General features: G+C 40.7%; 2 protein-coding genes across 6 annotated transcripts in view; both read left to right on the top strand.

The window, feature by feature from the left end:
- The window catches only part of RC3H2 (ring finger and CCCH-type domains 2), a 54,212-nt gene extending 43,756 nt beyond the window's left edge, over window positions 1-10,456 (top strand). For 3 of the 4 annotated variants that reach the window (XM_031034715.2, XM_031034716.2, XM_031034714.2), the window contains 6 exons: window positions 234-318; window positions 586-667; window positions 750-884; window positions 1,136-1,243; window positions 1,343-1,491; window positions 2,129-10,456. In XM_031034715.2, coding sequence (XP_030890575.1) covers window positions 234-318; window positions 586-667; window positions 750-884; window positions 1,136-1,243; window positions 1,343-1,491; window positions 2,129-2,324 — 755 coding nt within the window. In that variant the 3' untranslated portion in view covers window positions 2,325-10,456. The remainder of the gene's footprint in view (window positions 1-233; window positions 319-585; window positions 668-749; window positions 885-1,135; window positions 1,244-1,342; window positions 1,492-2,128) is intronic. The other variant, XM_031034718.2, reaches the window with a different exon arrangement.
- A 7,597-nt stretch (window positions 10,457-18,053) lies between these two features.
- PDCL (phosducin like) overlaps window positions 18,054-21,942 on the top strand; it is a 74,284-nt gene continuing 70,395 nt past the window's right edge. The window contains exons 1-3 of one of the 2 annotated variants that reach the window (XR_014140149.1): window positions 18,057-18,240; window positions 19,692-19,868; window positions 19,961-21,895. Coding sequence is in view for 1 of the 2 variants with exons in the window: in XM_081803538.1 (XP_081659664.1) it covers window positions 19,697-19,868 (172 nt within the window). In the remaining variant the exon portion in view is untranslated. Of the gene's footprint in view, window positions 18,241-19,691; window positions 19,869-19,960; window positions 21,896-21,942 lie in introns of those variants that run through there. The other variant, XM_081803538.1, reaches the window with a different exon arrangement.

Raw genomic sequence — 21,942 nt, 5'->3', positions numbered from 1 at the left:
AGTCAGTTGTGATGTTGTACTGTATCATGTAAATATCATTGTACTACATTTATATATGTATATGTATATCTACATGTATATCTACATACAATTATACATGTATATCTACAATTATCTCAAAATGAAAAGTTCAATTAAAAAATTAATAAACAAGAAAAAAAATATATATATGTTCACATTTATATACTGATTTTTCACTTTTGTGATCATTATTTTTTTCTGCATTTCTATAGATTATGTTCCTTATGTCAATGCTGTTGATTCAAGGTGGAGTTCATACGGTAACGAGGCCACATCATCAGCACACTATATTGAACGGTAATGTTACTCTTAATTCTCTTAGATTCTCTATTCTCAGACTGTACGTTATCCTCAGAGTATAGATCCTACCCCCCAATTATTCATGAAGTATGCTTTGATGATTTTAGCTATATAACAAATTTCTGAAAAAAATTTACATTTGGAATGACAACTGAAACTTTCAGGGTTGATACATTACTGAAAACACATATGGCATATGGCCATTACTGCTTTAGGTGCTTCCTGATTTCACTTTTATAAATGTAAACATGTTTCTCTTTAAAGGGACAGATTCATTGTTACCGATTTATCCGGTCATCGAAAGCATTCCAGTACTGGAGACCTTTTGAGCATTGAACTTCAGCAGGTAGGCTCTGTGTTGCTCAGCTTTGAATTCTTTAAAAATGGCAGTTAGAAGCTAACTTTACTTTTTTTTTCCTTTCCTGTAGGCCAAGAGTAACTCATTGCTTCTTCAGAGGGAGGCCAATGCTCTGGCCATGCAACAGAAGTGGAATTCCCTGGATGAAGGCCGTCACCTTAGCTTAAATCTTCTAAGCAAGGAAATTGAACTGAGAAATGGCGAGGTAAAGCTTCTCCCAGCTTCATGCTTAATGTATTTGCTGGTTGCTGTTGTGTTGGTTTCTGCCATTACTTAGTGCATGTTAGTGTGCCTTTTTATGGTGGATGATTGCTTTTAAAACTCTGAATAGAAATAAAATTGTAGTACCAGATTTCTTATATAATTCTTTATTTCAATCATTGGGATTCCCATTTTAATCTAAAAGGGAAACCCCAGCTTCCACAGGTATAAAATCAGCATTTTTCTTAATTACAGAGTGATTATACAGAAGATGCAAGCGATACTAAGCCTGATAGGGATATTGAGTTAGAGCTTTCGGCACTTGATACTGATGAACCTGATGGACAAGGTGAACAAATTGAAGTAAGTACTACAATTAGTATTTAGTAGGAGGCTTTATTCCAGTGGAAATGAAAGTATAAAGTGCTTTCATAGTGAAGGATTAACATTTTATTTTCTTAGGAGATCCTGGACATACAGCTTGGTATCAGTCCTCAAAATGATCAATTGCTGAATGGAACAGCAGTGGAAAATGGGCATCCGGTCCAGCAGCACCAAAAGGAGCCACTGGAGCAGAAGAGACAGAGTTTAGGTGAAGACCATGTGATTCTGTGAGTGTTAGACAGATAATTCCTAACCAGTGGACATAGGCTCTGAATATTTAAAGAGAAATAGATGCAGTGTTAAATGCATTTTTGGCTTTATCCTGTAAGGGGAAGACCCTATGTAATAGGACAATGATTGGGTCAGTCTGGATTTTTAGGAAAGAAGAGGTAAATTTGAACAAACAAAGTAGCCCACTTAAGTCGCCTGAAACTTGCTTTTTGTTGGGATGAAAATTTGTCCTCATGCTCCAGCATCAGGTTATACTTCTCAGTCTGGTAGGCAGATTTCTAGATGGCAAAATGGAGAATTAAAACCTAGATGTAGGGTTTCCCTTTTTAATAAATTCATGTTAAGATATTCTTGGATTTAATATTGCCATTTTATATAATTACTGCCAAAAATATGGGTTAGTCTTGAACTTGATAGTTTGTTGGCCTTAAATTAACCAGTACTTTAATTTTTTTTAATACGATTTTTGGAAAATGGAACTTTTTTAGTGAGTGCTGATACTTTTTAGTGATAAAGACATGCTTTTGCTAGGGGCTCTTAAGGTTGTTACAACTTGTATTAAGCATGTATGGTTATTCTTTAAAGTTTTCACTTAAAGCTAATTTGTTTTCAATGTCATTTATTTTCTCCCAGGGAGGAGCAAAAAACAATTCTGCCGGTAACTTCTTGCTTTAGCCAGCCACTCCCAGTGTCCATTAGCAATGCAAGTTGCCTCCCCATCACCACGTCTGTCAGTGTTGGCAACCTCATTCTGAAAACTCATGTTATGTCTGAAGATAAAAACGACTTTTTAAAACCTGTTGCAAATGGGAAGATGGTTAACAGCTGAAAGGAGGTTCATCTTTCAAATTTGTGACCATACCATGGAAGCATTTACACTAGCTTTTTATATATATAATATATATTATATAATGTATATTTTTTTTAAAAAAAGATATTACTGGGGGCATCCATTTCCTGTGGACTCTTTGATACTTCAAGCCCTCTTGCATTAGCATTATGAAAAAAAAAAAGAAAATTTACTTTACTAGGGTAACACGTTCACTTTCCAGAGGTGATTGGAATTTGGACATTTAACTTAAGCTTCAAGCAGCTTTTTATGAGTTTGTAGCAATCCGGTGCAGTAACTGAGCCATTTCCTATTTTAAATGGCTTCTATAGAAAATTAACAACTCAGTTATTAAACTAGCAGGATCCTACAATGATACATCTAGTGAAAGTAGACTTAATTAACTTATTTATTTCTATTTTATGTTTTGCTGAGAGAAATTTCCATCTCATTCCAGCTGCTTTATTTATCTTTTTCATGGGACTTTGCATGGATTTTTTTTCTTTTTCTTTCTTTTCCTTATTTCTTCCTTTCTTTCTTTCTTTTACTTTGAAGAGTGGAGTTAGATGTTCTTACCATAGAATTTTACAGGGTTATATACTAGCTTTCTTTACTGCATTATATGTAGGAGTGTGGTGCAGTGCTTTTATCTGTAGCATTGAAATTTTTTTTAATTTTCCATTTTTCAAGAATAGTTTCTGCTTTGTTAATATTTATACACAGGCTACTTGTTGAAGTAAGTAATTAAATATATAACCAAGTGCCTAAGTCTTTCAGCTGATGTACTAGATATTAAATTCTCCTAAGTTATGCAGAATCGTTTTTACAATTTTGATAAATTATGCACTAATGTAATGGCAGTTTTTTAAAATGCAGATTTAAGCCTGTACATTATTGAATCTGATGACTTGGCAAAAGAATCAGGTGCTTTCAGCTTTCTTGAGAAAACCCTGTATGTAGCGTTTGCACTGACTAACAAGATGGTATTGCTGGTTTTTTGTTTTTGTTTTTTAATTTAAACTAATTAATTTGGATGTTCATTGCAATATCTTGGTTAAATATTGTTTATTGTTACTTCACGTTGGGGTTTAATTTTCCTTGTTTTCTGACTGTTAGGTTGATAAGACTATGAACCATGTAATAATAGAACATTGGCTAACCTTTATTCATACTTAGAAACATGAATAATTTCTGCCCTGCTAAATGTGACTGAAAAGTGTTTGGACCTGGCATCTGGAAGTATGCAGTATGTTCAACCAGCCATGCCCCAGATTTGTGGGAGGTATTTTACTGAAACCTAAATTTCAGTCAACATTTGGAAACAAAAGCTGGGCATTCCTTTCTGGTGATCTTACCTATAGTTTGTCTCTTTGTTTTTCCCCCGGTTTCTTTGAGATTAGTTTGACTTTTATTATTATTTTTTTAATTAACTTCTGTGAAGTTGTTTACTCTGAAAATTGTACTGGAATATTTTAAGCCAAGCTGATCTTTCACCAGGTGTACTGTATGTAAGGGCTTTTCCTGCTAGCAAGATGCTTAAACAGGATCATGTTATTGGTCGTCTGAGCTATTTAGTTGTTTTACAAAACCACAGCATTGTATCAGATAAGATTTTGATAAAAAGTTTTGTGCACATTTCCAGGGGCGGGAGGGTTGACATTTCCCTGAAATTTCTTGATCAGAATGAGTAAATACTGGTGTTTGATACCTGTCTTAATGAACATGCTCATAAGGTGACTGATAAGTTGTAAATATACCTGAGAAACAAAGGGGTAGTTTTGATATTCTGGTGTCAGTATGGAAGATCTTACACATTTATTTAATATTCAGATGTATGAAGATGTTTGTTTGTAGCCTAACAGCACAGTAGCCTTGACTTCGTTTCCTTCGGTTAGTACTGTACCTTTTTGCCATGGCCAGTGCTCCCTCTCCCTACAAAACATTTTATTTATTTCACTCTGTAACCTGAAATGAATAGGAACAAGAGTTTTAAACCATGTTACATTAACTTATTTCTGACATTATAAATTAGCCTAGGATATTACAGGAACATGATTGTTATATAATTTATATCAGAACCCTTCTATAAATATGCGCTTATTACATTTAAAATGCTTCCAATGTACTTTATTTGCTGTTTGTATTTCCAAAAAGGATATGCAAACCAGTATGTCTATTTCATGGATATTTAAATAGTGAGATCTTCCATGTTGAAGGTAATGTATTTTTTTTTAAGATTTTAAAATTGCTATTTTGTTACAAAATAGAGACCTATTAACAGTTTGAGAGCTCCTTATGTGCCCTCAGGGAAAGAACCCTCTGTGCAACAGAACTACGCAAAACATCTTCAGCACGTTCTGAGGGTGAATATATACTACATAAATTGATCTTGTGTATTTAACCTTATCTTTTTAATTTTAAAATTGAAATTTTGAAACTTGGTTGTGCTCTGCTGGAGGGGTTTGGGATAAACTGCTTAGGTGTTTGCCTACTTGTCCAGTGAAATTACATTTGCATCAGTGTATGTATATACCTGCCAGGTATGTCTCAGAACATTTATATTAAAATAATGCTTGTCTTGCAGCAGGTGATCCCATAAAACAGTAACTCTCTGTTCTTAAAAACTTACTCTCGTTCTCACTAACAACATAGGAATTGTTTCTGTGTTGGGATTATTCTGTATTGCATCCTTTATCTGTGTAGTGACCATCTTCTGTTTCTCATGGTGGGTTTCACATAAGGAAAGACATTGGTTCTCTGCCCCTTTAGAAGAAAGAGCAATTTTTCTGATCCTTCTTCAAAAAGTTACTCCCTGATGTCATGGAGGAAAAAATATATATATAAATCAGACCGAGGATGTGACTTTTTAAAATTGGGTGCATTCCTTGTCATTTGACCCTTTTACCAACATGTTGTGATGTACATATGTTTGAAATCAGTATATAAGGCAATAGGAGAGGAAAGGTGTAATGCTGGTAATTAAACTGCATGTGGTGCCTGTGGTCTAATTAGGAAAAAGTAGTCTGAGGTCTGGAAAGTGGGAAAATGGTGGGGCGTTTGTTTTACTTTTTGTGTTTTTGTTTTTCCATTTCTGAGTCCCACTCTGAAGGCCGTGTGCCTCATTCAGGTTCTGTGAATGTAGCCTCAGTAGTTCTCTTTTGTAGTGTCCAGTTCATTTTCTAAAGCCTGAGAAAGTGATGTATGTATTTCGTCTAGTTGGTACCTGAGCAGAGCAGATTCCCTTGCCTTTCCTGCCATGACTTCCTTTCGGTACCATCTGATAAGCCAGCGTCATGCGTGGAGTTTGTGTGTTAGAATTTTCAAGAGAAGGTAGTACTTCACTGGGTCAGTGCACTGATTTTTTTCCTAGTAGTTATTTACTCTCACAAGAGAATAAAAGAAACCTCACCTCCTATATGAGAACTGAAATACCCCATTTGTATGGATCTAGTCACTTTCACTCAAATTTCGAGTTGATTCAAAGTATATAAAGCACATCCCAATTTTACATGCTGCCTTGAGAAAATCACAGGATGCACAGCAATTTCTAGGAATTTAAAATGAGATCATTTAAACATTTGAAAACATTGTTCTAAAAACCATCTAGCTTGCTCTTGCATCTTAGATGTTAAAGCCCATGTTGTTTGGTTGACGGGTGGAATTGTAATGATCAGGTTCAGCATGTGATTTTAACTTTGAATCTGAATATTTCTTCCCTAGCCTCTCTGTGTCGTTTTCTGAGCAGACTGTCACCAGTATTGGTAACTGAGCAGTTAAAGGGAAAAGTTGCGTTGCAACTATGTATTAGTTTCCTGGGAGAATTTTCCTTGTGTTTTAGTGATTGAAGAGTATTGATGGGATCACTTACTGTAACTCCTTCATAAGAACCCCTTCTGCAAGCAGAACACAAATGAACGTGCTCAAGGAGTATCCCATTTTCTGGATAAATTGAATACATTTGCTAGTTATTCCTTCATACTAGCAGTTTCTTTGTATCCCTTTGCTGGCAAGGGAATACAAGGAGTCAAGGCGACTGATGAGAACACCCCACATTTGAGTGGAGTCTTATTTCTACTCCAAGAGCAGTTATCTCCCCAAATCCGAAATTGGCAACTTTTTTCTTTTTTTAAATAAAATTTTAAAAATATCCTCAAACCAGTGGAACATAGACACTGGCTGCACTTAGTACTGCCAAAAGCCAAGGTCATTTGCATATACTCCATCAATCTGTCGAGAATTAGGCCTCACTTTATAACCCAAGGCATGGAAGTGCATGCATTCTCTTAGCTGGGCAAACAATTATACTGTAGTTGTGATACAACACACGTGGCTTCTATTTGTACTGCACATACCCACTGTACAGCCACTGGGAGTGTCGTGGTTAGCTTGCAGCAACTGCTGTCTGCATTTATACTGTTCATTGCATATTCTTTTCCCTGGAAGTGAAAGAGAAATGTTTTTCTTGTTGCATTGATTACATTTTATAAATTTGCTTAGCTGGAAAGTTTGGGAAAAGAGGCCTGTTTGTCAATTGTACAACCGATTGTGAAGCTCTAGTGTGAATATTTTTACGTCTGTATTAGACATTTTCTTTGCAAATCTATTGTTCGATTGAAATGTAAATGAAATTAAAGATGGTGTACACCCATCATGTAAAAAGCAGGCACCATCTCTAAGATGGATTTAATGCTCATTTTTAAGGCATATACTCAGCTTCTATTTAAAACTATAATTTAAAATAATTCTGTACAATGAAATGGGGAATATATATGGGAATAAATTCTATTCCATTTATTTCAATTTGAATTCCAAATTGTAATGTTTCCCTTTGTGCTATAGGAATAGGATTAAATGGGGTGCGGCTAGGATTTATAAGGCCTGTATATGGGGGGAGGGCAGAGATGGAACAATGAGGGTTGTGATGATAGTGAATAGCAAAGAGTGAATTCTGTGTGTTTTTGCTGTAGCACTGAAGTGAAGAGATATTAGCTTTGGCTGTTCACAGAATAGAGCATCATGATTTTCAGTGTTTGAGAGAAAATTGATGGAAAAAGTTTGCAGTACTTGACATGTATTTGCATGCACAAAATAAAATTATTTGTCCACCTTAAAAGTTGTTTTAGTGTCAATATTAAGTTCATGGTGCATTTTAGTTATATTGATATCCTTGGTATACTTCTTGGCTTAAATAAGCTACCAGGATACTCCTTGAGATTTAAATAATCACCTGCCTTGGGGCACCTGGCTGGCTTAGTAGAGCATGGGACTCTTGATCTTGGGGTTGTAAGTTCGAGTCCCACATGGGGGGTGGGTTGTACTTAAAAATCTTTTTTTTAAAGATTTATTTATTATTTGAGAGCGAGGGGCAGAGGGAGAGAATCTCAAACAGACTCCCCACTGAGTGTGGAGATCCATGCGGGGCTCAGTCTCACAACCCATGAGATCATGACCTGAGTCGAAACCAAGAGTCAGGTGCTTAACCGACTAAGCCACCCAGGCACCCCTAAAATTAAAAATCTTTAAAATAAATAAATGAAATAAATAAATAATCACCTACGTCATGCATACATGCCTGGGAAGGATCTGAAAGAATGAATAGATCAGGGAGGTTGAAATATTTTGTAATCCAATCAGTCAATTCAATTATTCAAATACAGATAAAGTACTTTCTATATGGCAGATGAGGACATAGATGATACTAGCAGATCACAATCTAGGGGAGGAATGAAATAGGACAAATTCATAAATAACTAATGTGTCATAGAAGTACAAAGACACTTCTGTGGAACCTCAGAATATGAACAGATAATGGCCTGAGTGGATTGAAACACCATTTTCACTGGGCCCTGACTAGTTGTACTCACTCACTCAGCTGATACATTTTAAGCCCCAGTGTGTGCTGGTCGTTAAGGTTAAAGGTCAATAAAACACGAACTCTTCCTCGGAAGTTCATAGTGTGGAAACTGGGAAAGACAAATCTGAATCAGCAGCTGAGGGGAGCTATGTTCTAATGTAGGCTGTATGGAAACTTGAGAAGGGACACTATGGGGTAGTGGTGGTGAGCCAGGGGAGATGCTTTTTTGAGAAATGATCCCTGCCTGGCTAGACTTTGTAGGCTGAATAATATGTCACCAGGTAGAGAGAGGGGAACACCTACTCTACCTTCACAACAATCCACTCTGTATCTTAACAGTCCTTCACTGTAGATCTTATGATCCCTATTTTGTATCTGAGATGTTAAGTAACTTACCCAAGACCTCCTAGCTAGAAAGTAGTGGAGTCCGAATTCAGGACTCAAGTCTGTTCTACCTCCCGAAGGTAGTGATTGATGGTGGGGGTTGGAACTGTTTTAGCTGTATTACAGTGGAAGGAGTGTTTAAGGAATAGCTTAACTAACTCTTAGAGCACTTACCATATTCCAGACACAGTTCCAAGCACTATAGGTATATTAAAATCTTGGACCATTTACTGTCACCGTTTTACAGATGAGAAAACCAAGGTAGACACCTTAGCAAATTTGCCTGAATTTACATGGCTGGATGAGGTAGGTAGGGATCTCTATGAAGGACATTGAATATCATAATAAAAAGACTTAGGGAGTCTTGGAAGTTAGATGATCTGAACAATCTGGGGTTTAAGAAAGATCACTTTGGTGGTAGAGTGAGGTGAAGCTGGAGATAGACCACCAGCAGGGAAGCCAGGTCAGCAGTCTAGGTAAGAAGTATTCAGAGCATGGCCCAGCAGAGATGGAGGGAGAGAGAGGTGGATCTGAGAAGCAGGAGAGAGCAATTGACAGGATTTGTTGTAGAGAGAAGATACTAGAAATCTACACGTTACAGTGGATCAGATTTGGCTTAGAGTCCCAGACCTCATTGCTGAGAAGAGAGCCGTATTTGTGAGATGTGTAATATTGTGTAAGCCCTGGAGTGACAACATAGATCAGGAAGAAGAGGAAGAACCAGGGATAGTGGATCCAAGCAAAGGAGAGGAAACTTAAGGAAATGAAAGTCCAGGAAGATTTTTATCTCCTCTATTGTACCTATTGGAGTAATGAGCATGCACCATAACAAAGAGGACGGTAAAAACCTTAATTGAAAGTTCCACAGTGCAGTGGTTCCAAACTTACTTGCATGGTGCAATCACCTAGGCATCTTTAAAAATCCCAAAGCCCAGAACATAACCCCAGACGGATTAAATCACAATCTCTGGGGGTGGCACCAAGGCATCTGTACTTGTAAAGCTCCCCGAGTGCTTCCAATGTGCAAAAAATTGGGGAACCACTGCTGTAATGAATGAAAATGGATTTGGGACCTGTCTTAGCCGAGGTATTAAATAACATCCGTTAGCAAATGTTCAGGCCTGTGTGGTTCTCGGAGACATTCAGCAGATATCTTTATGAGAATCTACTACGTAAGGCCTAAAGGATACAGGAGTGAGCTAGTCCCTAACTTCATGAAACTTACATTACAGTTGGAGGCATAGACAAAAAACAAATGAAAGGTGAATTTAGATCATGAGGAGTAATACAACCAGAATGAATATAATACAGCCAGCTGATGAGATATTGTAAGGTGGGAGTGGTAATTCTCAGGACTGTGGACAGTTTTAGGCAGAGCAGGCTGCCCAACATCCCTGTCTGGATCCCTGATAAACATCTCAAACTTAACATGTCAAAGACGGAGTGTCTGGGATTCCTCCACTCCCCAAACTACACCTCCAGTCTCTCCCCCCTCCTCTGTTTCAGTTACTTCCCCCTAGATCACTGTCCCTCCCACTTAGTCCAGCAACAAATCCTGCCAGTTCTACCTTCAAAATATATTCAGAATTTGACCCCTTCTCACCACCTAGGTCTGAGCCACAATTATCTGTCACCTGAATTAGCCTGAATGGCCTCCTGTTCTCTCTGCTTCTGCCGTTGCCTCCCTTCAAGCAGCTAGAGTGATCCCTTTAAACTGTGAAGTCTGATCATTTCACTCCTGTGCTCAAAACCCTTCAAGTGCATCATCATCAGAGTGAAAGCCAAAGCCGCTTCTCTGGTTTTTTGCTATGGCTGCACTGGCCACTTAGGTGCTCACCACGCCAGGCGTGCTTCCATCATAGGGCTTTTCTGCTTGTTAAGGATAAAGCCTTCCCGGGGCGCCTGGGTGGCTCAGTTGGTTAGGCGACTGCCTTCAGCTCAGGTCATGATCCTGGAGTCCCAGGATCGAGTCCCACATCGGGCTCCCTGCTCGGCGGGGAGTCTGCTTCTCCCTCTGGCTCTCCCCCCTCTCATGTGCTCTCTCTCTCATTCTCTCTCTCAAATAAATAAATAAAATCTTTAAAAAAAAAAAAAAAAGGATAAAGCCTTCCCCCACCCTCACTGGATATCTTCATGATGAGACATTCCTTTTCTTAAGGTCTTTACTCAAAAGTCAACCTCAGTGAAAACTGGATGGAGAGCCATGGCAGGGGATGGGGTACCTATTTAAACTAGATATTTTAACCCAAGAGACTGGGTGAGTTCAACTGGGGCTTTTTTTTCTTTTAAACTTTATATTGTGAAGTAATTATAGGTTCACAGGAAGTTACAAAAATACTAGAGGACCCATGCACCCTTCACAGTTTCCCCAATGATAGCATCTTTCATAATAGTACAATAGCAAAACCAGGGAATTGACACTTGTAACAATCCACATACTTTATTCAGATGTTATCAGCTTCACATGCACTCATTTGCATGTATGTGTGTGTGTGTGTAGCTCTTAGCACATAGATTTGTGGAACCACCACTACTCCCAAGATAACAGAACTGAAAAAAAAAAAAGGTAACAATGTTCGCTCAATGATCCCTCATGCTACCCCTTTACATTCATATCCATTCCCCTCCCTTATCTTCATTCATCCCTAAGGTCTGGCAACCACTGATCTGTCTCTATCTCTATAACTTTGTCATTTTGAGCATATTGTATAAATGAAATTATACAGGATGTAACCTTTTGAGATTGGCTTTTTTCACTCAGCCTAATTCCCTTGAGATCCAACCAAACTGTCACATGTATTAATAGTTTGTTCCTTCTTATTGCTGAGTAGTAAATGTACCACTTTGTTTAAACATTCACCCGTTGAAGAACATTTGGGTTGTTTCAAATTTTTGACTATTATAAATAAAGCTGCTATGAACATTTGTATACATATTTTTGTGTGGACATACGTTTTTTGTTTCTCGTATTTTTTTGAGCAAATAAATTGGTGTACTTGGGCTACCTCTGAAAGAAATGGACAAATTGGACTTAGGTAGTCTTAAAAATGGACAAATTCCTTCAAAGTACAATTTACCAAAACAGATACAAAATCAAAAGGAAAATTGGAATAACTCTTGCATTAGTTATCTATCGTCACCTGACAAATTACCCCAAAACCTAGTGGCTTAACGTAACAGCATCTATTATCTCACAGTTTCTGTGGGTCAGGAATCTGCGTGTAACTTCAATGGGTCCTGTGCTTCTGGTCTCACAGGTGTTGGCTGGGGCCTCGGTTATCTCCCTACTCACCTGGGGAAGTGTCTGCTCCCAAGCCTACTTCCTGGATTGTTGGCAGGATTCAGTTCCTCTCCAGCAGTTGGAATGAGGGCCTCAGTTTCTCGTTGAAGGCTGCCCTCAGTTCCTTGCCACTTGAGCCCCTCACAATCAATATGGTAGTTTGGCTCATCCAAGCAGCAAACAGGAGGAGCCTGAGATGGGGGAGGGGAGGGTGGGGACTGGCGGGGGTGGGGGGGTGGAGAGGGGATGGGTAGAGAGGTGGGGAGCAGGGCGCTGTAAAGAACTCACAGTCTTGGGCGCCTGGGTGGCTCAGTTGGTTAAGCGACTGCCTTCAGCTCAGGTCATGATCCCAGGGTCCTGGGATCGAGTCCCACATCGAGTCCCGCATCGGGCTCCCGGCTCTGCGGGGAGCCTGCTTCTCCCTCTCCCACTCCCCCTGCTTGTGTTCTTGCTCTTGCTGTGTCTCTCTCTGTCAAATAAATAAATAAAATCTTTAAAAAAAAAACAAAAAAAAAAACTCAGTCTTTTGTAACCTGATCTTGGAAGCACCATCCCATCTCTTTTGTCATTATTACTTAGAAGCGTCATTTGGTCCAGACCACAGTCAGGAACTGATACAGCTCCCCAAGACCCCCACCTCCTGTTATTCATGCCTGTGTAATCCCCTTCCCCTACGTGTGGACTAGACCTAGTGACCTCTTGATCTCTAGACAGGAGACAGAAACCGTACAGGGCAAGTTTAATACAAAGAATTATTAAGATTTAATAAATGAATGTTAAGATAAAAGGAAATTCCATATGGAACCCTATGGCTTAGAGGAATCCATATGGTACCCTACCTAAGGAAGGACATACTTGGAAAGAGGCCCCCTTACCAAGACTGTGGTACGGACCTCAGTGCAGAAGGTGAAGTTCAGCCCACCACACAGCAGGGAAGTCTGCTGATGTGCCCAGGCTGGAACTGGTTGCTGGCCAGCAGAAAGCAAGTCTCTGGACCACAGGTGAGCTACACAGGAACCCATGGAGGTAATGGGCACCAGTGCAGACAGGAAACCTTCAGGTGACAATGTAGACAGCAGGTCTTGAGGGCACCAATTTTCATGTTGACAAGCCCACGGGAAAATTATTGCTAGACCAACCAAGGTTACATATGTATAAAAAGTACAATACATCATATCCAAATTGGGTTTATCTCAGGAATGTAAAGTTAGTTTAGCATATGAAAGTCAATCAGTGTAATCCACCATATTAACAGAATAAAGGTTACATCTGTTATAAGGTCTCAAAAATTAGCGGAGCTCCATTCTGATTGGCTTATAGAGATTAAAAATATATATGAAATAAGAAAAACTCAAATATTTCTAAAAAAGAGGAAATTTGGCTCCATACACTTAAGTGTAAGAAAAAAATGTTACTAAAGCTGCGAAAGCAAAGAGGTTTTCTGATTATTCTCAAATCCCTTAATCAAAACTCTAAAAAGAAATGTAATTGTTCCTTAAAGACAACCCAACATCTAAAGAAAATTTCAGTTAACAAAATTAAAGCCCTCACTAAAGATAACACTTTTAAAACTTAAAGAGAAATGTATCTAAATATTATATAAGGAAGTATTACTGATTTTATATTTATTAATACAAGAAGAAAAGGCTGTTTAATTTCTAAATAAGAAAGACATTGAATTGCCACAGACTGGCTCCATACCCCCAAAAAAGAGGGAAGGAAGGGAAGGGGGGGAGGAGAGTGGAGAGAGAAAAGAAAGAGAAAGGAAAGAAAAAGACTAGTTATTCCAAACAGTGCTCATACTGCTTAATGTCACCCCAAACTGTCTCTAGACCTTTAATACTTCTATAAGAAAAATCCCAGTCGTTTAAGCATCTGACTTTGGCTCAGGTCATGATCTCAGGGTCCTGGGATGGAGCCCCACCTCTAGCGCCCCGCTGTGGGGCTCTGCACTCACCAGGGAGTCTGCTTGTCCCTCCTCCCTCTTCCTCTACCCACCCCCATTGCGTGCTCGCGCGCTCATGAATGAATGAATGAATGAATGAATGAATGAATAAATAAATAAATAAATAAATAAATAAATAAATAAATAAATAAATAAAATCCAAGTGAAATGCCTCGGTGGCAGAGCTGATTAAGCCTCCAACTCTTGATTTCCGCTGAGGTCTTGATCTCAAGTTCTTGATCTCAAGGTCATGAGACTGAGCCCCGCCCCTGAGTTGGATTCTGCAATTAGTGCTGAATCTGTTTAAGTTTCTCTCTCCCTCTCCCTCTGCTCCTCCCCACCCCTATGCTTGCTCGCTCCCGCGCTCTCTTTCTTCCCCCTCCCTCTTAAGTAAATAACTAAATCTTAAAAAAAAAAATCAAAAAACCAAAAAAACCCAAGCGACAGGGACAAATTTGTTCTAAATTTACAAAAATACTGGTGGGAAACACAGTGGAAGACCAAATCCTGTTTTATGTCTAATTATCATCATCTGGAAAAAGTCTAAGGGTAGAGGAAGCCTCGAAACCCATGCCTCAAGGCATTTAAGAATTTTTATATGAATTTCATTCAGTTACTTCAAAACTTCAAATATGTTTAATAACAGTTTGTAAATCTTTTGGTTGGATCAAGATTTTCCCTTGATAAAAGGCGAATGCTTTAATAGTCACAAAACAGCTATGGATTTTGTCCTCCCGCTAAGAAATACTTTCAGTATGCTCTATGGATCAACAAACAAAAACCTTACAAGTAAAATACTTTAAGAACTATAAACTACTGGGGGTGCCTGGGTGGCTCAGTCGTTAAGCGTGTGCCTTTGACTCAGGTCATGATCCCAGGGTCCTGGGATCGAGCCCCGCATCAAGCTCCCTGCTCAGTGGGAAGCCTGCTTCTCCCTCTCCCACTCCCCCTGCTTGTGTTCCTTCTCTCGCTGTGCCTCTCTGTCAAATAAAATAAATAAATTAAAAAAAAAAAAGAACTATAAACTACTAATGGGAGTACCATTAGACAGAAATGTCATTATCCACACCATCCCCAAATTCTGCTACGCTGAGCAGTCCTGTTGAATATTGTTAGGTAACTAACTCATATATAGTCACTCCTAACAGATGCAAACTATATTCCCAACAAGGACACCACTAGATATATCCCTCCATCATATACAACCAGAAGAGTGAATATATTAAAAGAGACATCAATGAAAATCAGCCTTAAAACTGTACCAGAAGGGACAATTTCAGGTAGTATTAACTACAAAAAAAAAAATTATTATTATTATTATTATTTTTTTTGAGAGAGAGAGAAAGCACAAGCAGGGTGGGGAGGGGCAGAGAGAGAGGGAGAGAGACTCCCAAGCAGGCTCTATGCCTAGCCCAGAGCCGGACATGGGGCTGATCCCACAACACTGAGATTATGACCCAATCCATAATCAAGAGTCAGATGCTTAACTGACTGAGCCACCCAGGTACCCCCCAAAAATTATTCTTAAACTCTAGAATATACACATACAAAGTTATATATAAAAAGTCTCTCTTCCAGGCCTGACTCGCCTCTATCCCTTGAAGATAACTATTCTATTTCTTACACATTTTTTAATGCTTTTCTTTATGCAAATATAAGCAAGTAACACTTTTTCGGTTTTTTTTTTTATGCAAAAGGCAGGAAACTAATACATAATGTTCTCCACCACCTTGCTTTTTTTTTTTTTAAACTAAATACTATGTTCATGCAAGTATATTGATAGGATGAACTTCCAGCAGTGGAATTTCTGGGCTAAAAAAAAATATTAAATTTTTAAAAGTATTTTTTTATAATTTATTGATACTCTCTACCGTTCAAACAGCAAATATCTAATTAACAAGGTGTTTATATATTTTTTATACTACTGAATATATTGAGCCAGATTTTTCTGAGAACTTTAGCAGGTCATTCGCTGTTCCCTAAGTTCTTTTTTTTTAAATTAACGTATAGTGTATTATTAGTTTCAGATGTAGAGAGTTCAGTGGTTCATCAGTCTTACGTAATACCCAGTGCTCATTATATCACGTGCCCTCCTTAATGTCCATCACCCAGTGACCTCATCCCCACACCCACCTCCCCTCCAGCCACCCTCAGTTTGTTTCCTATGATTAAGAGTGAAGGTATATATTTTTGCATTATTGACCAGTATTTCTCATCTATAAGAGTTGTATCAATTTACACCTCACCAACAATGCATTCCCCACAGTCTTGCTGTGATCAAACTTTCTGATTTTTAACAATCTGAATGGTGGAAAATGGTATCTGAGAGGATTTTTTCTTTTGGCGATGAGAACCAGGAAAGCATAAAAGCAGGCTGTAGAAGGCAAGCTTGAATATGCAGGGGAGACAGGAGGAATTGCAGGAAGAGTGCTTTACCAAGCTAGAAGAGTGGGACCCACTGCATCAGTGACTCATTTAATAGGTACAGATGCAGGAGGTTGTTGGTACGTTTTGAAGGTGGGCACGAGTGTAAGTCTCTTTTGATTGCTTCTGCTTGTTCTTTTTGTTTTGAGGAGTCCTCAGCTCCTGACTGCTTCTGTTTTTCAGGCGAAAAAAAGAACCAAGGTCATAAACTGAGCCAGGAGAGGGGAGAGAGCGTTGAGTATTTGAGAAAAGAGATGTGAATTGCTCCTCTTAGTGAATGGGAGGGTAACCTGCCTAGAGAAACAAGGATCTTTGGATAGCACTGAGGATTACAGCCTTAAATTTAAAGTGAAATTTTTTTTATTAAATATTTTATTTATTTATTTGAGAGAGCGAGAGAGCACAAGTAGGGGGAGCTGCAGAGGGAGAGGGAGAAGCAAACAGAGGGAGAGGGAGAAGCAGGCTCCCTGCTACGCAAGGGCTGGATCCCAGGACGCTGGGATCATGACCTGAGCCAAAGGTAAATGTTTAATCAAAGGAGCCACCCAGGTGCCCCCAAAGTGAATTCTGAAGGACAAAGCACCACCAGGGATGAAGAAGATCCTTGCTTCAGGGAGATGTCAGAAAAACAGAACTAAAAGCAAATGCATTCACCTAGCATTCATTTAACAGATATTTATGGGGAATCTGCCTTGCAGAGGCTTTGTTGCTGGGTGCTGGCTTGTCCCTTAAGGCAGATCACAAGCATCCTCCAGTTGGCTGGCTGTTCAACACACAAATCTGATTAAGGTAAGATTATTCACTCCGCAAGCAAAAATACAAGTCACCGCAGGATCTCCATAGGATGAATTGTTCTTAAATTTGGGGAGGGGAGTTCTCATTTTTTAAAAATATTTAAATATTTTATTTATTTATTTGACAGAGAGAGGGAACACAAGCAGGGGGAGTGGGAGAGGGAGAAGCAGGCTTCCTGCTGAGCAGGGAGCCGGATGCGGGATCCTGACCCCAGGACCTGACCTGAGCAAAGGCCAACGCTTAACGACTGAGCCACCCAGGCGCCCCAGGGGAGTTCTCACTCTTGATAGCCTGAACCAACAGCTTCTTAGGAAAATGGGCACATATACCAATTTGCAGACAATTTCAGGTGGTCATAGGACCACAAGTTGAGGATATCTCCCTCAAATTAGGAGCCCTATTTTAGAGTGTATTGTTTTAGGGTATTTTGGATGATTCAATTTGCACAAAGCTTTCTATTAATTACTTCATGAGTGTGTATTGGACACCTTAATAAGGAGTCAATTTGAAATCATTTTAGGCTTAAAAAAAAGTTGCAAAAGTAACATGGAAATCTCCTATATTCTTCACCCAGAATAGTCAAAGGTTAACATCTTACATAACCATAGTACAATTATCAAAACTGCTGATACACTATTATTGTTAATGGACCTTATTTCATCAGTTGGCCCTTTCATGTCCTTTTTCTGTTCCAGGACCCAATTCAGAAATTCACACAGCGTTGTCGGGGACCTGGCTGCTGCTGCTTTTTTTAATGCAAGTCTGTGTGTTTTTGGGCAAAATAATGTCTCTGAGTCTGTCTTAAGGGCCGCGATGTGATTAAGAACCAATAAGAAACACAGGTGGAATGGCTTCAGAAACTTCAAAGATAACCAAACAAACTTTTCTTATTATTAAAAACTAGACACGTACAGGGTGACTTTTCGTTTAAATCAAAACAAAGCCAACTGAAGAGTACTACTGCCGTCGAGGTGTTTTGTCCCAAAGAAGGACCCGTAGCATTCCCCTCAGGCGCCGGAGGAGGCTTCCCCTAATTGGGCAGCGTGCGTCTGCCCGACCGCGGGAAGACCGCCTCATTGGTCCGCGCAGTCGGGACTCCGGCGGCTTTTCTCTTAGTGCTCAAGGCGCCGACCCACTTCTCTTCCTCCTACCGAGCTCACCCTTCCTTCTGAAGTGTCCGGAGTTGCCAGCCGGAAAGGATCCGGACTGAGCTAGACGGGGTAACTGCACTGAGGTCAGTCGGGAAGAAGCGGCGGGCATGGAGCACGGGTGGGAGGTGATGTCTGCGCGCCCCCTCGACCCCCACGGCCGCCGCGATTTCCCTGCCCCGCCTCCTCCTCTGGTCCCACCTCCCTCAAGCTCCCCCAACGGTTCCGCGCGCCCCTCCGCCACCCTTCCGCTGGCCCCGCCCTCAGCGCCCCTCCGCGACCCCGCCTCCTCCACCAGCCCTTCCACTTTTCCCCGCCCCGACTCCTCCCCTCAGAGGCCCCGCCCTCCCCGCCGGCCCCGCCTCCTTCAGGCCTCTCCACTGGCCCCGCCCTAGCCGCATCCTCCTCAGAGGCCCCGCCCTCACCGAGCACACCCCTGCCCAGTCTCTCTGCCCACCCTGCACCGCCCGGGCCGCTCCATGCCTCTTAAGTTTGGTTCTGGTCCCCCGCGGCCCCCAGCCCCCCGTAGCTGCACGTTTCTTTCGATCCGCCCTGCCTTGTGTGCCCCTTCTCTGACTACTAGGGTCTCGCATTCCCGCACCGACCCTGCCTGTCTCCGTATGTGCTTAGTGAACGCCGCACAGGCCTTGTGCTGGACCTTGGAGGTCCCTGCTTTCAGGAACCCCTTGCCCCTTGGGAGAGCCACTTTGTAACGGAGTTTCACAGGCCCGGTGATAAGTGTTTAATGAAGGAAGCATAGTATTACGATGCTTAGGGGAGGGACTAGAGTTGGCACCCTTCCTCCTGGAAGGGCAAGCTGGCCTCTGAGGAGCTAAGCTGTACCTTTCTCCCCAAGTGCCCTTGGTTTCTTCTGATGCAGTCTTGGCTCTAACCATTGCCCTTTAAACTCTTGGGAATTAGAAAGATCTTGTCAGGGGCCCATCTTTTAACCAAAGTTGGTAGGGCTTTCAGAGCCCATCCGTCCTCACCGTAAGTGTGTGTTAGGGGCAGTTGGAGGCAAGGGACACATGAGTGATTGATTTAAACAAAGAGTGACTCAGCATAATACTCTTGATGCTGCTTTTTGGAGTTTTTCCTGAGGATTCTTACCCAATTTTCAATTACCCAGCAGTCGTAGTTGATAGGAAAACCTAAAAGTATGTGTAGGTAAAACCTCCAGCCAGTAAGTAGATTCCTCCAAGCCAACAGGCCAGTACAGGGTATGGTGTACGGAAGACAGTGACTCACACCTTCCGCGTCTTGGAGTCAGGCACCCTGGGGTCTGATCCCAGCTCCACCATTCGCTGTAAAGCTTGGCAGAGAAACTTCCCTTGTCTGAGCTTCAGTTTTACCTTCGACAAAAAGAGCGTGATTGACCCTGTCACCCGGGATGATGGTATGGATTTGCTGAGATCCTGCTTATGAAAAAAATCACTTTTCGGGTCTTGTAAATTGTAGGATCTCAGCATAAGTGAGCCCCTAGTCCGTGTCTGTCTGGTTCACACCAACAAAGAGCCTGATCCGTTGCCTCTCTTAGGCACCATGACGACCCTGGATGACAAGTTGCTGGGGGAGAAGCTGCAGTACTATTACAGCAGCAGTGAGGGTGAGGACAGCGACCACGAGGACAAGGACGGAGGCAGGGCGGCCCTGGCCGGGAGTTCGACACCTGCAGATGCTGAGTTGGCGGGCGAAGGCATCTCAGTTAACACAGGTACTGGGAATCCCTGAGCTCTGGGATCAGCTTTAACAAATGTCCATTAAATATGTATCAGTTAGAAGTCTCCTGATCACTTCTAATTACAGTCTCACTTCCAGAGAGAGCCTCGAGTCATCATGTCCCTCTGCGTGCTTCTAGCCATCTCAGTGCACAAAGCCAACAGGTGTGCACAGCGTACGTAGACTGCGAACACACACAGTTAACACAGACAGCCTTGCTTTTGCATCTGGCTTCTCAAATTAATAGTGGTTTGATATCACATAAGTCATAGGTATGCATATAGTACATGGTGGTGTCCTATGTGGTAGTATAAACCCCTAGAAATAGCATATTAATACTTTTACATTTTCATATTTCCAAATTGTGGCAATTGAGGTGGCGCTGTTTTATACGTAACCAGCAGTATGGTTTTCCCCATACACTTGCCCTCCTGCTGTGTTATCAGAGATCTCTGGGATCTCTGCCTCCTGGTGGATGACAAATGGTAACTCATTGTAGTTTTATTTTCTATCTTTTTCAAGAGGGATGTTGAGCCTCTTGAACTTTAAGAGATATTTTCATAGCCTTTACTCATTTTTAAAAATTGGTGGTTGGTCTTTTTCTTTTTAGGCAGCTATATAGTAAGGAAACTCATCTGTGTTATGAACTGTAACTATTTCTACCAATGTGTTGTTTGTCTTTTGACTTTATGTTCTTTTCCTGGCATAAAACTTTTATTTTTATGTGTCTGAAAGCATTATTTAATACTTTCTTACTTTTTTTTCTTACTGAAAGGGTCTTCACTCAGGATTATAAAAAGATTCTCCCATACTTTTTCTTGGTATGTTCATGATTTCGTTCTTTCTTTCTTTCTTCTTTTTACACTTAAATATTGATTCATCTGGAATTCATTTTGGTGCAAGGTATGTGGTAGGGCTCCCTTTTTGTCTTCATATTGCTACCCACTGGTTTCAACACCATTTAGTGAATAAACTATCTTTTTCTCTATTGCTTTGAAATGTCAGTTTTATCATGTACTGAATTCCTGTCTCTATTTGTGTCTTTAGCTGCACTTTGTAGTCTCTTGCATTGATTTGTCTTTTATTGTGCTCTATCACACTGTTTTTAATTACTGTGTTACAGGTTTCAGTATCTGGTGGGGCTGGTTTTCCCTCAATACTCTTCTGTGTCACTATTTTCCCAACTTTTTTTTTAAAGTAGGCTCTGTGCCCAGTGTGGGGCTTGAACTCACAACCCCAAGGTCAAGAGTCACATGCTCTACTGACTGAGCCAGCCAGGTGCCCCTTAACTTTTGCTTTCTTATTTTTCCAAAACAAATTTAGGAGCATGCATACAGGGGAATGCATTAAATATATAGATTAATTTAGGGTTAATTGGCACCCTTGTGATATTGGGCCTTCCTGGTCAGGAATATGGTATTGCTTTTCCATTTAATCAGATCCTTCTTTGTGTTTCTTGGTAGAATTTTAAAGTTTTGTTGTTGTTTTTTTTTAAGATTTTTATTTATTTGACAGAGACACAGCGAGAGAGGGACACCAGCAGGCGGAGTGGGAGAGGGAGAAGCAGGCCTCCCGCTGGGCAGGGAGCCCGATGCGGGGCTCGATCCCAGGACCCCAGGATCATGACCTGAGCCAAAGGCAGGTGCCTAATGACTGAGCCACCCAGGTGCCCCATCTTCATGTAGATTTTTATATTTTTTTCCTGCGGTAACAGATGACCTCCAAACCTCAGTGGCTTATGATAGTGAAGGTGTATTCCTCAAAGCTGCTTGTGTGGGTGAGCAGCAGCCTGCCTCTTCTTCATATATCCTGTCATTATAGCGACAGGGTTGAAGGAGCAACCCCTGATTGGGACATGCCTTTTCATGACCAAGTCTAGTGAGCAAGAGAGGACTGTTGGAAACATTAATGGCTCATAAATCTTTTGCTCAGCGAAATAAGTCAATCAGAGAAAGACATGTATCATATGACCTCACTGATATGAGGAATTCTTAATCTCAGGAAACAAACAGGGTTGCTGGAGTGGGGGGTGGTGGGAGGGATGGGGTGGCTGGGTGATAGACATTGGG

Source organism: Leptonychotes weddellii, chromosome 14 (assembly GCF_054177405.1).
Source record: "Leptonychotes weddellii isolate Sample4059 chromosome 14, ASM5417740v2, whole genome shotgun sequence".
In the NCBI taxonomy this organism is placed as follows: Eukaryota; Metazoa; Chordata; class Mammalia; order Carnivora; family Phocidae; genus Leptonychotes; species Leptonychotes weddellii.
Note: the sequence above shows the minus strand (reverse complement) of the source record. Positions and strands in the feature narration are given on the sequence as shown.